The 17,449-nt window shown below is 42.9% G+C and overlaps 1 protein-coding gene and 1 long non-coding RNA gene across 2 annotated transcripts; one reads left to right on the top strand and one right to left on the bottom strand.

Moving 5' to 3' along the window:
- Positions 1-1,381: 1,381 nt before the first annotated feature.
- On the top strand, positions 1,382-5,948 carry LOC126819344 (mucin-5AC). The gene is made up of 2 exons (XM_050547327.1): positions 1,382-1,509; positions 2,322-5,948. The coding sequence occupies exon 2, from the start codon at positions 2,341-2,343 to the stop codon at positions 5,899-5,901; it is 3,561 nt and encodes a 1,186-aa protein (XP_050403284.1). The 5' UTR covers positions 1,382-1,509; positions 2,322-2,340; the 3' UTR covers positions 5,902-5,948.
- Positions 5,949-14,307: 8,359 nt separating this feature from the next.
- Positions 14,308-17,360, bottom strand: LOC126819387 (uncharacterized). The gene is made up of 2 exons (XR_007679590.1): positions 16,745-17,360; positions 14,308-15,191 (listed from the first exon to the last, which is right to left on the bottom strand). It is a non-coding gene; the product is annotated as an uncharacterized LOC126819387 (long non-coding RNA).
- Between the last annotated feature and the right edge of the window lie 89 nt (positions 17,361-17,449).

Raw genomic sequence — 17,449 nt, 5'->3', positions numbered from 1 at the left:
ACCGTATAACATGCTTTTGTCATATGAATATAGAAACTTATAAATCCTACGAGTTATAAACGAGAGCCGTCAATACGTATTGGTTGAGTTTAAACTGAACTCTTTATTTAGACTCAATTTTCGAGAATGCTTATTTTGAAAGTCAGGCGAAACGAATTGCCCATCAAATACGACTAGCATACTTTCCTTAAAAACCTCGCCGGGTATCACGGTGGCTAAGCGGGTAAGACGCTGGCTCGCTAGCCTGGAGGTCGGATGTTTGATCACTGCATTGGCCGAGAAAGTTCATCAAGATCCGGCTTCCTCCCACTGCTAAAGACCCCTACGCGCAAGCGAATGATTGAAATAAAATTGAACCATGTGTTAAGTCCCGAAAAGACCTAGTTTGTGTCGAGTGGACGTTAAACCCCATGTCTCACTCTCTTTCCAGTTCATCAAGATTTTCCGGCGTGGTTCTACCTTGTCAGTGATGCAGAATGGATAGCCTGACAAGGACAGTTGTCTAGTCCTTCGGATGGGACGAAAATCCGAGGTCCCGAGTACACATTGGCGTGCGCGAAAAAGATCCCTTGACAGTTGGAATTCGATATAAGAGTAGGCCGTAGTGCCGCTGTCCGGGCAAAATTTCCCTCATAGCACACTGTGTGGCGTACGCCCGTCTTCATTAGCCCAGGTTAGGAGCAGAAAAGTAGGACGTTAAACTCCATTTCATTTCATTTACGAGCGTAATTTATTAAGTTCCGTGCACACATTGGCGTGCACATAAAGGATCCATTTCATTTCATTTCATTTTCAATAATCTAGCCATAACATAGTACACGCCAACAATGTAACCGGTGTGTAACCGACGCTGTGCGCCAATGTATACACGGGATCTTGCTTTTTCGTTCCATTCCAACGACTAGACAGCTGTCATTGTCAGGCCCTTCGTCCTGCTCCACTGACAAGGGGAAACCACGTCGGAAAATCCCGATGAACGTGTTTACCATGGCTGCAATGTTCTTATTGTGTTATTTTTTATATTGTATTGAAAGTTAAGTTCAATAATATACAATAGTCGTATGTTAATTTCATAAAGGCCGGGTTGTTAGTTGTCGAGACGCTGTACTCACTTACTGAGAGAGAGAGAGAGAGAGATTTATTGAAATAAGATTGAACCACGTGTTATCCCAAAGTTGCCTAGTTTGTGTTGAGTTGATTTTAAACCCTTATTTCTCTTCCCCCCCCCCCAATAAAAAATAGGTCAGGCATCAATTGGGGTTAATGCCCACTGCCCAATCCCCCTTACGTGGTGTGAATAATGAGCCTCGTTAATCAACCATGATGGTTGTGTTTTCGTGTTTATATTATTTAAATGACTTGGGTACCATGTTGTTGAGTCAACACCTACTGGAGGTGAAGATTAATGATGTTTTTAAATTGCTATATAACTTTCAGCAATTTCTTATTTCTTTAACATTTGTCTTGTCGGGAGTCCTGGTAACTATTAAACATATACAGAATTTCTGGGTAAGTTGCACTATATTAATATAATTTAATCAGTTTCTATTCGCCTAGTTACCATGCATAGGTTTACTGGATAGGGAGACCTTGTCATGACAGTATACTCCTTGTCAAATTTCCCTGATAGCATATTCTATGCCCGTCTCCAATGGACCGGTTCCCCGGTGCTGGATCTTTTCAGGAAAGCGGAGTTTCCATCTACTCCTTTCCAAACTCACACTTCCACTGGAACGGCCCATTTTCCGGAACTGAACGCGGGACAACGTAGCTAGTATGCAAGCACCATACCCGCCAAACTACCATTTTGCGGAGCAAAACTCGGCACAGCCTAATTAGTATGCAAGCACCATACACGCCATACTACTGTGGACCCCAATACCGGTAGTACTAAAGAAGCGGTTTATGCTGGAGGGTATCTAGCTATGACAGTGGCGTTTCCTTCTATTCCTTATAGAAATCACATTTGCCCGATAGCTTGACCGGGAACCGAACCTTGGTTATTATATCAACTCCATACCCAGCAGGACACCATGGATCCTAATACCTTTAATAATAATAAGAACTTGTGTTCATAGGGTATGTACTCCATGTTAGCCGTCTGAACGACAGTCCTTGGAACGAATGGTATATATAGCCCTCTACCCCCTCCCCTTACATCATAACTCCCGAAGACCACAACACAATTAACATCAAACTAAAAGTGCTAAACAGAAAAGGTAGTTTTCGATGCAAATTCCCACAACCACTGCCTTGCAGTTACAATTTGAAAAGGAGGGTTCGAATCGCCACTGACAACAATGTTCTTTTTTGTTTTTCAGATAAACGAAATTAATAGAGATGATTATTTTCCTTTTGGTGGTGTCGCTTGCGTCACTAGCAGTCGGTACGAAGGAGGTGCCGACCTGCTACCTCAATCAGGGCAACTGCAACCTTTGGTGTGGTGGAAAAGCACAAAGCAGTGACGGAACTGGTTATTACTGTAACGAATATTGCCAAGCGATTGAATACAAGGATGGTGGCCGGTGTATACTGGTTAGTAATACATCGAGTTGTCCCAACAGCGTGAAACAATACTTTGCTTTTCAATGTGTTTGTGAAAACAATGACGCACCGATACCGGACGAAAAAACTTGCTTCCGTACTGAAAGTGATTGCAGCTTAAATTGGTGTGGTGGGCACAAACAAAGTCCGGATGGCACTGGTTATTATTGTGACCAATATTGCCAAGCGGTGGAGTTGAAAGACCACGGCGAGTGTAGGAAACTTGACAACAAGAACGAGTGTCCCAACACTTTAAGTGGTTGGTCTGCCTACCAGTGTACGTGCTATGATGACCCCCCAGCACCGAATCCAGTTACATTTGACGACAAAACATGCTACCCATCTAGTGCTGAATGTGCTAAATGGTGTGGAGGTTACGATGTTAGCAGCAACGGTTTAGGCTACTATTGTAATGAATACTGTATAGCCGTCGAGAAGAGAGACGGCGGTAGTTGTGACTATTATAATACAACGGCGACCTGTCCAAATAAAGTTCGTTCCCTCGATGCCTACCAATGTACATGTCACGACGACAATACTCCTGCGCCTACCCCTCTACCGGAAGATGAACTTACTTGCTATGAAACGGAAGCTGGTTGTGATGACTGGTGTGGGGGTTATACCGTCAGCCCTAACGGCCTTGGTTATTATTGTAATGAATTCTGCAAAGTTGTTAAAAATAAAGACAGTGGTAGATGTACCTATTATGCCACGACTGCGAACTGCCCAAACCCGGTCAGTTCAGCCGACGCTTACCAATGTACCTGTTTTGAGGCCAGTACAACGCCAACCATTACCGAGACCACCACAGAAGAAATAACAACCACGGAGGCTGAGGCACCGCCGACCACAGACGAAATCACCACTACGGAAGAAACCCCAACCACATACGAAATCACCACTACGGAAGAAACCCCAACCACTACGGAATACATTACTATTACGGAAGGAACGCCAACTACTACGGAAGATACCACAACCATAACTACTACGGAAGAAATAACTACTACGGAAGACATAACTACCACGACGGAAGCGCCAACCACTACAAACCCGCCGGACGAGAAGACATGTTATAGCAACTTTGGGGACTGCAAAGCTTGGCGTGGTGGGTATGCTCAAAGTACCGATGGCTTAGGCTTTTCCTGTAACGAATATTGTAAACGAGTAGAGCACCAGGTCAGTGGTTCGTGTGAAAAGATTGAAAGCACCCGTTATTGTCCCAATGCGATCAGTTTTCATGGTTTTTTATTCCAATGTATCTGTTCTGCAGCATCCACTACAGAAGAAATAGCAACCACAGAGGCTACTGCACCATCGACCACAGAAGAAATCACTACTACGGAAGAAATCCCAACCACTACGGAAGAAATACCTACTACGGAAGACATAAGTACTACGGAAGACATAACTACCACGACGGAAGCGCCAACCACTACAAACCCGCCGGACGAGAAGACATGTTATAGCAATATTGGGGACTGCAAAGCTTGGCGTGGTGGGTATGCTCAAAGTACCGATGGCTCAGGCTTTTCCTGTAAAGAATACTGTAAACGAGTAGAGCACCAGGTCAGCGGTTCGTGTGGAATGATTACAAACACTGATTATTGTCCCAATGCGATCAGTTTTCATGGTGTTTTATACCAATGTATCTGTTCTGCAGCATCCACTACAGAAGAAATAACAACCACAGAGGCTACTGCACCAACGACCACAGAAAAAATTACTACTACAGAAGAAGCACCAACCACTACGGAAGAAATTACCACTACGGAGGAAACGCCAACTACTACGGAAGAAACATCGACCACTGCGGACGAAATATCTACTACAAGCAGGCCCGACGAGAAAACATGTTACGTAAACAAGGCTGGATGTGATGCTTGGTGTGGAGGATATGCTCAAAGTCGGGATGGTTTGGGCTATGACTGTAACGATTATTGTCGAAGAGTAGAGAACCAAGTCAGTGGTTCGTGTCGAAAGATTCGGAATTCCATAAGTTGTCCCAATAGACTTACGTCTGATTTTGTATATCAATGTGTATGTTCTGGCAGTACAAGAACAACACCCAGAACAACAACAACAACAACACTTAGAACGACTACGCCCGCGAGAGATGAAAGGACATGTTACAACACTAGGTCTGGCTGTAACGCTTGGTGTGGAGGATATTCCGTGAGTCCAGACGGTTCCGGTTACTACTGTAATGAGTATTGTCGGGTAGTCGAGAAAAAAGACGGTGGCTATTGTCTGTTACATAGGAGTAGATATTGCCCAAATCCAATTCGTTCCCGCTACGCCTATCGATGTACATGTTACAGGATCATAAGACGAACACCCTTGTCCGTACGAACCACTACTACAACGTCTGCCCCTAGTACTAGGAATGATGTAAAAACTTGCTATTACTTTAAGACCCTTTGTCTTAGTTGGTATGGTGGACAGGCACAAAGTACCAATGGTTTGGGTTATCATTGTGACGAATATTGTCGAAGAGTAGAACACGCAGATAGAGGGTCGTGTAGATTACAGAGACGGTCAAGCTGTCCAAACAGAATATACACCAGTTATGCCTACCAATGCAGCTGTTACAACGTTTCGGCGAGTAGGACCAGAGAAGAAAGAACTTGTTATCTCTCAAGAAGCAGCTGTAATTCATGGTGTGGAGGTTATTCTGTGAGCCCCGGGCGGTCAGGTTATTACTGTAATGAATATTGCAAAGAGGTGCAGAAACAAGACGGTGGTAGCTGTAGGTTGCGCCGAAGTTCTGGCTGCCCGAACACTCTGCGTACCCAGTATGCCTACCAATGTACCTGCTATAACAACCGAGCAACTACTACCCCTGCACCTAGGGTCACAACAACTGTAGCTAACAGAGATGAACGAACGTGCTACAGTAGGCGAAGTGGGTGTTATTCGTGGTGTGGTGGATATTCTGCATCGCCTGATGGTACTGGCTACTACTGTAACCAATACTGCAGACAAGTTGAACGTCGTGATGGTGGTTATTGTAAACGTGTGTTGAGTACAAGGAGTTGTCCCAACAGCGTACGTACACGTTACGCTTACCAATGTACATGCTCATCTTCGTCTTCGTCTTCTTCGTCTTCGTCTTCTTCCACGTCCGATGAAGATGACGACGATGAACGAACCTGTTACACTAGCGTCAGTGGTTGTAACGCATGGTGTGGTGGCTATAGCTCAAGCCCGGACGGTTCCGGTTACTACTGTAATGAATATTGTAAAGTCGTCCAAAAGAAAGGAGGCGGTTATTGCAAATATTACAGGAACAACACAGGATGTCCGAACCGGATCCGTTACTATGGCATTTACCGATGTTACTGCTGGGGTTCATAAATGCAGCCAACAGCAATGAAATAAATGAATAAATAATTGCATAATTGCATATATCTATCTGTGCTTATTTTCGCTTCAGAGAGAGAGAGAGAGATAGAGAGAGAGAGGGGGTGGGGGTTAACGACCACTCAACAGACTGGGTCATTTCGGGACTTACATATTGTTCAATTTTATTTTAATATTTCGCTTGCGCGTATGGGGTCTGTAGCAGTGGGAGTAACCCGATGAACCCGGAGAAGATCCACGATGTTGGACAGGCGACTCAACTCCTAGTCACGCTCAAGCGGGGAATCAAAACCACGCCACTTGACTTAATGACAGACCTAATGATTCCACCCTCACGTGATAACCATTCCCCTCCCCCCACGTGTACACAGGAACTCGGTATTTCGTCCCATCAGAACAACTGACTAAACATTCAACCACTAGACCCCCTCCCCTTCTTTCAGGTTGTTTTAATACAATAAATTGTTAACTGTATCAAAATAACAAAGTCCAAGCAACAATCGACTTTAGGGAAGGGAAATAGAGTTTAACGTCCACTCGACACAAACTAGGCCATTTCAGGACCAACACATGATTCAATTTTATTTCAATAATTCGCTTTGCGTTTAGGGATCTGTAGCAGTGGGAGGAAGCCGGAGGACCCGGATAAAACCCAAGAGGTTGGACAAGCGACCCTACTCCTTGACACGTACAACAGGGGAATCGAAACCACGCCAGTCGACTCCAATGGCAGACCTTATGATGATACAGCGGACACGTGCTAACCACCCCCTTTCTAATCGACTCGAACAAAGTAAGTGGATTCTCCAAAGTAAGAAATTGCGATTGGAGGTTAACATGTCAAAACTGAGTTTGTCATTTCGAGATTCATATTCTAATTTCTAAGTTTGCAGGGGTTGGGTGATTTTGTCCAGAAGCGTTTTTTTAGAGTACTCTTTGTCGAATTCCAACAGAATCGGGAGGAAGAGGACCAATAAACAATTATTAGATAATTTTTTAAACTAACCTATCATTTTGCTTTCAATAACGATCCCACTTCTTGTAACTCGACCTCATGGCCCCTCCTCTCACTCAACAATTTGCACCGAGCTACGTTGACATGTTCGCTCCCGGTATTGGCCAAGAAAGTTCGTTGGGATTTTCCAACGTGGTTTCTCCTTGTAAGGGACAGCTGTCTAGTCATTCGGATGTGGCGGAAACCCGAGGTCCCGTGTACATATCGGCGTGCACGTAACCGAACTTGGCAGTTGGTTTCATTATAAGGGTAGACCGTAGTGTACAATTCCCTCATAGCACACTGTATGGCGTATGGTGTATGTCCGTGTCCGTCCTCATTAGCCCAGTATAGCAGAACAGTAGGACGTTAAACCCCATTTAGACCTGTATAGATAATATACCTTATGATCTAGGCAGGTATTGCATGAATTGAAACATCGAAGCGTCTTTCTTTCCTGTTTCAACCGGAATAATGTGCCACACAGTGTGCTGTGAGGGTAATTGTGCCGAGACAGCGGCGCTATGGGCTACTCTTATTTCCAATTAAGATTGTCAAGGGTCCTTTTACATGCATAACAACGTGTATACGAGATTTCTATTTTAGCTCACTTCGAACGACAAGACGGGGAACTTTCTCGGCCACCAGGAGCTACGGTGGCTAAGTGGGTAAGAAACTTGCTCGATACCTGGAGGTCTTCATTGGCGGAGAAAGGTCATCGAGATGGGACGAAAAACCGAGGTCCTGTTTACACACTGCATGGCGTATGCCCGTCTTCATTATCCCAGTCGGAGCAGAACAGTAGGACGTTATCCATTTCATTTCATTTCATTTCTCGGCTACCACAGGCATCAAAAAGGCGATGTTTGGTGTAAGCAAGGTTAACTAATAGTTTGAAATTAACATAAAAGAAATCCCGGCTGTTCACGCACAATTGACCCCACAGCACATTGTTTAGATCTATTTGATAAGGCAGGTTTGGTCAAAGGTCACGAGATGTAAACAGGCCTAGCGCTAATTCCGACCCTAACCCTTACCCGGGACCTGGCCCCAATTCATAACCCAACCCTAACCTACAATCTCGCCAACAATCACGTGCCCTAACCTTATTTACATCTCAGCGACCTTGATGAAAATTGAGCTGGCCTTAACAAATAGATTTAACCATAGCACGGTTGGTGCAGATAGGCGAGACGTTAAGCCCCATCTCATTTCGCTAGTATCGAAACAAAAACATTGAAAGTTCAACCCCCGAGAATTGGAATTGTATCTTTGTATTTAAAGAAGTTGGGTGGGTTCTCAACGCGGTGTTTTAAGTGTTAGCACGCACTGGTCCCTGCAACTACGGGATTTTAGCGATTTAAAGGTTAATTACTAAAACAGGATTAAAGGGAAAAACCCTAACCCTAATTTGAATTGTGAGTTACATACCATTCGGATATCGTTAACAATAGTATATTTCAACGTAAAGCCGTCGAGGAGGCTATTTAGGGATAAAACCGCGTCAATATAAATTGTCCGTATAAATCTCCTTCTGGGTAGTCGATATTGGACATTGTCCCCCACCCCCTCATTTGTCGGCCACGCCCAATCTACAGTTTGAGTTCCATTCAGGTAGAATGGAAGTAGCTGAGACTTTGTGGCCTTTGACCAACTCAGTAGTGGATTAATTCAGAAGGAAGTTTTTAGTTGTAATCGAGTACCGTAATTGTGGGTTATCATACATAATTTAATACATTGTTGCTTCCACCGTGACATTAAGTCGTCTACGACAAGTGACGAAACTGTTCGGCAAATCGCAGCGCGGTACAAAATTTCTTCATATTGATTCGTGGAAACACAATGTGGTCTACTTGTTTAGAAATATTCTATAAAAACAGCCAAGCCATATAAATATCACCAAAGTCAAAAAAGTCAAACAGAAGCTGTCTGCAATATCACTTCGGTGGAAGTGGACGTCAAATAAAGTCATTGTTTCAGGAATATGGTCTGCACTATATAACCAATGGGACAGAATAACAACTGAAAAATTACTTTCACCCCTAACGACTAAACCCAATTGACTTACTTACTTCGACGATAGCTCTAGTGGGAATGAATGGCGGGTATACGCCTTACAGTTTACCTAATCTGATTAAAATACAGATGTATATTTCGTTTCGGTTTTTCTATATTTTCGACGGCCTACACTACATGAAGATCTGACCAGTGGTAGTTGAAGGTCGCGTCAGGTGTCATACGAGCGGCGTTTTGACCTAAAGACTTCAAACACTGATTAATCAAACAGCGTTGACGTTAGTGGTTTACTCAAAGTTCCATGCAACTCACCACGCCAAAAACTCGCCGTAACAGACCGTTTCATTAGCCAAGCTCTCACATCATCCAGAACAACGCGGGGTATATAACAATTCTTCCAGATCCTAATGTACTAAAGACAACTAAAACGAAATTTTGAAATATAAAAACAAAATTTTGAAATATAAAAACAAAATTTTGAAATATAAAAACAAAAAAACGAAACGAAATAGGACCTGTGTTTTAATCAGATTGCAGTGTACCATGAGGAAAAGTTTGTCCAGACAGCAAATGAATGACAGATGTCAAGGGTGGTTTCACGAGTACGTCAACGTGTACACGCCCTTTTCGTAACAAACCCTCAGTCTTGTATTACTGACTTGCGCATACCCATGATTTTTCCGGGTACGAAAAACTGAGCTCATCTATGCACGATGGTGTGCGCGTAAAAGAACCCCCGAATGTTGGCATTCGGTATAAGAGAAGGCCATAGCGGCACTGTATTGGCCTAATTTCTTTCATAGCACACTTCATGGCGTATGTCTTGTCTTCATTAGCCCAGTCGGTGCAGAAAAGTAGGACGTTAAACCCCATTTCATATCATCACTTGCCTTCTTGCCTCCGCGCGGATTATTTCTTGCCTCTGAAGCGCCAACTGCGATAGATTAAGGAACATTTGACCAGTAACGTATCAAGAAGCTGTGAAATGGGAGGGGGTGGGGCGGTTCCAAATCTAGGACGACATCCAGCATCCAACAACACCATGGATGGCAACAAAATACTGGCTATAACACTGAGCGCGCTGGTAGAACATATATCACGTTGTTCACCGATCATCATCTCGCCGGAAAGGAGTTTTCTACAAGTTGACATAAACTTCATATCATATAACGATTAAAATTGTTATTGGTATTATTATTGATTTTGTGAACCTTAGTGGCAGTGGTACGCTGGACGTCGGGTGTTCGTCCCATCCGAACGACTAGGCAGCTTTCCTTGTCAGGCCCTCCGTCCTACACCACTGACAAAGGGGAAACCACGTTGAAAAATCCCGATAAACTTCCAGGTTAGCGGGCCTGTGTCTTACCCACTGTGGCTTCTGATAGTGATGAGATACTATAAGACCACAGAGGAGTGGAAGAATGATGACGTAATGGAATCGAACGTCGCAGGGGAGGTATTGGCGGGGGGGATTTTACACGAATTCATGGTTTCACCGTCCCGCTTTAAGTTAATGCGAAGACAAGAAGGAGTGAAAAAGAACGTGCACGAAATAATAAAATAGCTAAACATAATGAGGAGGCTTGTTGTCTTATTTTATTATTATTGCTGAAATAAAATGCGTCAGTTTTATTCATCAACCTCTCCAATTTGTTGGAGATTTTCTTCCATAACATAAGCATTGGTACGCATATGGTACGCCGATTCTATTTGGGCATGTTCCGGTATGACCGTGGTATACACATCGACCTCCAGCCAGACCCTCCACAAACTGACAATACTCATTACAGTAATATCCATCACCAAACGGACTCTCATCGTATCCACCACGCCAAGCGTCACAACTCTGTCTGGTACTGAAACAAATTCTCCCATTTTCGTCTTCGGAAGAATCAGATTTAGAGTTAGAATCAAATTTTGAGTTAGAATCAGATTTTGAGTTGGAATTTGAATTAGAATCAGAATTAGATTTGGAGTCATTTTCAGAGTCAGATTTGGAGTTATTTTCAAAATCAGATTTGGAGTTATTTTCAGAGTCAGATTTGGAGTTACTTTCAGGATCAGAGCTCGAGTCTTTCTTCGATTTACCTCCAGAATGAAACAATGAATCGGGACCAGCTTCATTCGGCCAACTAACCCCGCCCCCAATAACATAGAAATGAAAATGAAATGGGGTTTAACGTCCTACTGTTTTGCTCCGAACTGGGCTGATGAAGACGGGCATACGCCATACAGTGTGCTATCAGTGAAAGTTTGCCCGGACAATGGCACTACATCGAATTCCAACTGTCAAGGGATCTTTTACGTGCACGCCAATGTGTACACGGAACCTCGGTTTTTACTAGACAGCTGTCCTTGTCAGGCCCTCCGTCCTGCATCACTGACAAGGGGGGACCACACCGGAAAATCTGGATGAACTTTCTTGGCCAATGCAGGGATCGAACACCCAACCTCCAGGCTAGCGCGCCAGCGTCTTACCCACTTAGCCACCGTGACCCCCCCCCCCCCCAGTAACATAGAGGATTGTCTCTTAATTGTAGAAATTAACCACAGCATGTCAATTTCTTAAACATCTCAGTGCCCCCATTATCTAGGGAAAATGTCAAATGTCGCTTTGAATGAGAGAAACTCGATGCGGATCCCAGTTGTCCAGTATATATGACCTTCTTATTATTATATTACAGGTGTCTGACTTTTACCGTTCTGGGTATTGACCGAGATTTTCCAGCCGGGTCCCACCTTGTCAGTGGAACACGACTGTGGATTTAACAGGAAAAGGCACGTACATATTTTACAGGAAAAGGTACGTACATATTTGACAGGAAAAGGCACGTACACATTTGCGCGCACGTATAACAGCCCTTAACGGCTGACATTCGAGGACAATCATGCGGCAACGCCACTGTCCTGGCAAATTTCAGTCATAGTCCGTCTTCATTAGCCCGGATGAATCTGAGAAGTATTCTATCTCGCCAACATCCTTTGTTCTATATTCTGGGGCCACAGTGACTTAGTGGGTAAGACACTGACTCGCTAGCCTGGAGGTTGGATGTTCGATCCTTGCATTTGCCGAGAAAGTTTATCCAGATTTTCCGGCGTGGTTCCCCCTTGTCAGTGATGCAGGGTGGAGGGCCTTCACGGACAGCTGTCTAGTCGTTCGGATGGGACGAAAAACCGAGGTCAGGTGTAAACATTGGCGTGCACGTAAAAGATTCCTTGACAGTTGTAATTGGAGATAAGAGTAGGCCGGGCAAAATTTCCCTCATGTCCGTCTTCATTAGCCCAGTTCGGAGCAAAACATAGATATAGATATTAATCATTTTTGAAAAAAAAAGCATTACGAAAACATGTCGCAGATAAGTAATGAGGTGTAAGTAAAATTATTATAAATTAATTTCTGAGGTGATAAATTTTATAGTAATATTTCATTTATTGTCATTTATTGTCATTTATTTAGAACATGGAGACCTGCAGAGTTTAATAAATGAGATATCCCATCTGGTGTTTATGCGCAATTTCTTTTGATTATTGTCATTGATCTCGCCAGTTGTCTTTCATAATAGTAAGTACTGCACCACACACAAGCAATTAAACCACGGACATAACACAATTTACAGAAAATCGTACCGAAACTTCCCGTCAAATGGCGTAAAAGTAGGTACATAATACCAAGGTTGCAACAATTTTTATCCGATTTCGATGAAACTTAAAAGAAGTGCTTAAGTATCACTAGTTCTTGGGCGAGTTCAAGTTTGGTGCTCATTGGACCTTCCGTTCTGGAGTTATGCCAAATGCCTTTTACGCAAAATGTGAAATATGAATGACGTTTGTGGACCTCCCAGAGGCGCCAGTTTTTGTCCGATTCATAAGATGAAAATTAAACTATGTGTTGAGGATCAAAAGTTCTTGGATGAGTTTCACTTTGGTACGCATGAAATCTTCCATTCTACAGTTTTAACCCCTGCTATAGAATGTTAGAAAAACTCTATCCCGTCGTGTTTTAATTAGCCAATAACAGCTATATGTCAAGGTTTGTTTCACAAGTAAGTCAACGTGTAAACGCCTTTTCCTGGCAAACCCTCAGTCTTGTTCCCCTGAGTTGGAGAGACCCAGGATTTGCCAGCGTGGTTTCCCCTTGTCAGTGGTACTGGGTAGCCCCTATATAGTCACCTGGATGGAACGAAAAACTAAGTTCACGTGTGCCCGACAGTTGGAATTCGATATAAGAGCAGGCCTAATTTTCTTTTGTAGTAAACTTCTTGGCGTATGTCTGTCTTTATTAGCCTAGTCGGTGCAGAAAAGTAGGCGTTAAACCCCATTTTGTTCATCGCTTGCCTTCTTACCTCCAAACTGTGTATTTCTTGCCTCCGAAGCGGCAACTAAGAGAGATTAAGGACTATTTGACCAGGAACGTATCTACAAGCTGTGAATGGGGGGGGGGGGTTGGGGCTGGTCCAAATCTAGCTCGACATCCAGAATGGCAATGATTGGAACAAAATATAGGCTAAGCCCCTCGGTAGAATATAGATCGCACTGTTCCCCGATCGTTATCTCGTCGGAAAGCAGTTTTCATCAAGCTGATATTAAGTTCATATCATATTAAGATGGTTATTGATTTTGTTATTATATTTTTGTTTGTGAACCATAGGGGCAGTGGGCAGGATTTTTAGGAAGGGAGTGGGGGTGCTTGGATGTGAGCAACGTGAAGTGGTACCCTATCACTTGTGGTACTAATAACTGATAATGATGAGATAGTATAAGACCACAGGGGAGTGGTAGAATAATGACATAATGGAATCAAGCAGACCTTTTGCAATATCAACCATTGTTTGCAATAAAATGAAATTATTGCGATCTTGCAAAATTAGAAACAGCACGGGACCATTTTTGCAATAACAACCATTTCTGCAATAATTTTCTCTTTTTGCAAAAAAACTATTTCTGCAATAATTTTCTCTTTTTGCAAAAAAACTATTTCTGCAATAATTGTCTCTTTTGTCGATTTCATCATAGTCATTTTTTTTAAACCACTGATGATTGTTAGAATCATTATTGATGCATTCATCATTCTTCTTATCACCAGTAACTTCATTTTCATACCTATTTTTCATTACAGAGAAATGTTTTTTCATTATCGAAATTTCATTGCAAAAATGGTTGATATATTGTAAAAGTAGAACGTCGAGGGAACCATGTTTTGCAAAAAAGTCCATTTTTGCAATAATTTCTTCTTTTGTCTCAAGGGGGCAGCTTGCTGGGTCTCATGGAGAAGGGCCCCGCCTCCGCCCCCCGTAATACCGGTCCTGCATTTCACCGTGGCACTTTGAAAGGTTACTAATCGGCTTACATATAATATTCGCTAAAATAATAAAATCGACAAACACAGCGAGTAGGCTTGCTGTATAATTTATTATTATTACTGGAATACAATGCGTCAGTTTTATTCATCAACCCCTCCAATTTGTTGGAGATTTTCTTCCATAACATAAGCATTGGTACGCATATGGTACGCCGATTCTATTTGGGCATGTTCCGGTATGACCGTGGTATACACATCGACCGCCAGCCAGACCCTCCACAAACTGACAATACTCATTACAGTAATATCCATCACCAAACGGACTCTCATCGTATCCACCACACCAAGCCTCACAACTCTGTCTGGTACTGAAACAAATTCTCCCATTTTCGTCTTCGGAAGAATCAGATTTAGAGTTAGAATCAAATTTTGAGTTAGAATCAGATTTTAAGTTAGAATCAGAATTGGAGTTAGAATCAGAATTGGAGTTAGAATCAGAATTAGATTTGGAGTTATTTTCAGAGTCAGTTTTGGAGTTATTTTCAGAGTCAGATTTGGAGTTATTTTCAGAATCAGATTTGGAGTTATTTTCAGAATCAGATTTGGAGTCTTTCTTCGATTTACTTCCAGAACGAGACAATGGATCGGGACCGACTTCATTCGAAGACTGAGATGGTGGTTCATTTGAACATCTACATTGGTAAGCATATGGGATATCAACCTGGTTTGGGCAATATAATGTATTTGTTTGTACTTCACAATAACCAAACCGTTTTCTTTCGACAATTTGACAGTAATCGTTGCAGTAATATCCAGCACCATCAGGACTTTGGGCATGCCCACCACACCAATTCCTACACCTCTTCATAGACTTAAAACACGTAAATTCATTCTTTGTACCAGCACCAACAGACACAAGAGTGATCACCACGAGGCATACAAACATCTTTACGGGATTTGATAAAATTACCACACCTGCGATTTAAAATAAAAATATGAATTAAATGAAATAAAATGGGGTTTAACGTCTGAGAGAGTGAGAGAGAGAGAGAGAGAGAGAGAGAGAGAGAGATGAATGGGGTTTAACGTCCACTCGACACAAACTTAGCTATTTCGGGACTAACTCATGGTTCAATTTTATTTCAATAATTCGCTTACGCGTTGGGTTCTTTAGCAGTGGGAGGAAACCGGAGGTCCTGTAGAAACCCCACTAGGTTGGACAGGCGTCCCTGCTCCTTGTCACGTGCAACCGGGGAAAGGAAACCACGGCAGTTGACTCAATAATAGACCTTATGACACAGCATGCACGTGCTAACCATTCGGCCAACTAACCCCGCCCCCAATAACATAGAAATGAAAATGAAATGAAATGGGGTTTAACGTCCTACTGTTTTGCTCCGAACTGGGCTGATGAAGACGGGCATACGCCTTACAGTGTGCTATGAGTGAAAGTTTGCCCGGACAATGGCACTACATCGAATTCCAACTGTCAAGGGATCTTTTACGTGCACGCCAATGTGTACACGGAACCTCGGTTTTTACTAGACAGCTGTCCTTGTCAGGCCCTCCGTCCTGCATCACTGACAAGGGGGGGACCACACCGGAAAATCTGGATGAACTTTCTTGGCCAATGCAGGGATCTAACACCCGACCTCCAGGCTAGCGAGCCAGCGTCTTACCCACTTAGTCACCGTGACCCCCCAATAACATAGAGGATTGTCTCTTAATTGTAGAAATTAACCACAGCATGTCAAATTCTAAAACATCTCAGTGCCCCCATTATCTAGGGAAAATGTCAAATGTCGCTTTGAATGAGAGAAACTCGATGCGGGTCCCAGTTGTCAGGTATTTGACCTTCTTATTATACTATTACAGGTGTCTGCGTACGCTTTGACGAGCGCAGGCACTTACGATCCGATCTACATTTCTGACTTTTACCGTTCTGGGTATTGACCGAGATTTTCCAGCCGGGTCCCACCTTGTCAGTGGTACAATACTGTGGATTTAACAGGAAAAGGCACGTACATATTTGCGAGCACGTATAACAGCCCTTAACGGCTGACATTCGAGGACGATCATGCGGCAACGCCTCTGTCCTGGCAAATTTCAGTCATAGTCCGTCTTCATTAGCCCGATTGAATCTGAGAAGTATTCGATCTCACCGACAGCCTTTGTTCTATATTCTAGTTATGCCAAAATATTTTAATTTCCATTATTGACCTGCGCTGGCGTATTATGGCATACATCCCATACAGTAGGCTATGATCAAAATTTTGCCCGAACAGCGACCCAACCGCCTACTCTTATTTCCAATTCAAACTCCCAAGGGTTCTTTTACGTCCCATTCGAACGACTAGACACTGTACCTTGCCAGGCCCCCCCCCCCCCCGCCGCAAAAATAGGAAAATCCGCGAAACGTTCTCGGCAAACACTGGGCGCGAACCCAAGACCTCCTGATTAGCGAGCCACTGCGTCTTCCAAATTTAAAGTACAATATAATTAATTTCTTAAACTGTAAAGAAACTTACCCATTTATGACTAAGTAACAAATTAAACAATCGTCCAGATGAGTATTGCATAATATGGATGTGATTTTATAGCAATATTTGAAACTATAGTTATTAATCATTTTTGAAAGAAACCACCATGAAAACATGTCGCAGATAAGTAACGAGAGTAAAATTATTATAAATTAATTTCTGATGTGATAAATTGTATAGTAATATTTCATTTATTGTCAGATATTTATTTAGACCTGCACAATTTGATAAATGAGATATCCCATCTTGTGTTTATGCGCAATTTCTTTTGATTATTGTCATTGATCTCGCCAGTTGTCTTTCATAATAGTAAGTTCTGCACCACACAATTAAACAAGACAAACCCACGGACATAACACAATTTACGGACATCACAAAGAGGGCAATTACGTTCAACTGGATTTAACTAGGGTAGACTACCTCCAAACTACGGTCGCAGCAGGGACTTGTCATCCAAGATCACCGTACAGATGTTTTGAACTACTTTGAAATCCATGGTTTCTTTAAATCCAAACTACATTTATAGGCCTAACTACGTTAAACTACGGTTAACTAAGTCTGACTGCGGTTAACTAGGTCTAACTGCGGTTAACTAAGTCTAACTGCGGTTAACTACAGTTGTGCATTGGGCCGCATGCCCTTTCTCGTTAGTCCGGTTGGTGCAGTACCGTAGGACGATCTTCATTATCCTAG

The sequence above is a fragment of the Patella vulgata genome, chromosome 4 (assembly GCF_932274485.2).
Source record: "Patella vulgata chromosome 4, xgPatVulg1.2, whole genome shotgun sequence".
Taxonomy (NCBI): Eukaryota; Metazoa; Mollusca; class Gastropoda; family Patellidae; genus Patella; species Patella vulgata.
Note: the sequence above shows the minus strand (reverse complement) of the source record. Positions and strands in the feature narration are given on the sequence as shown.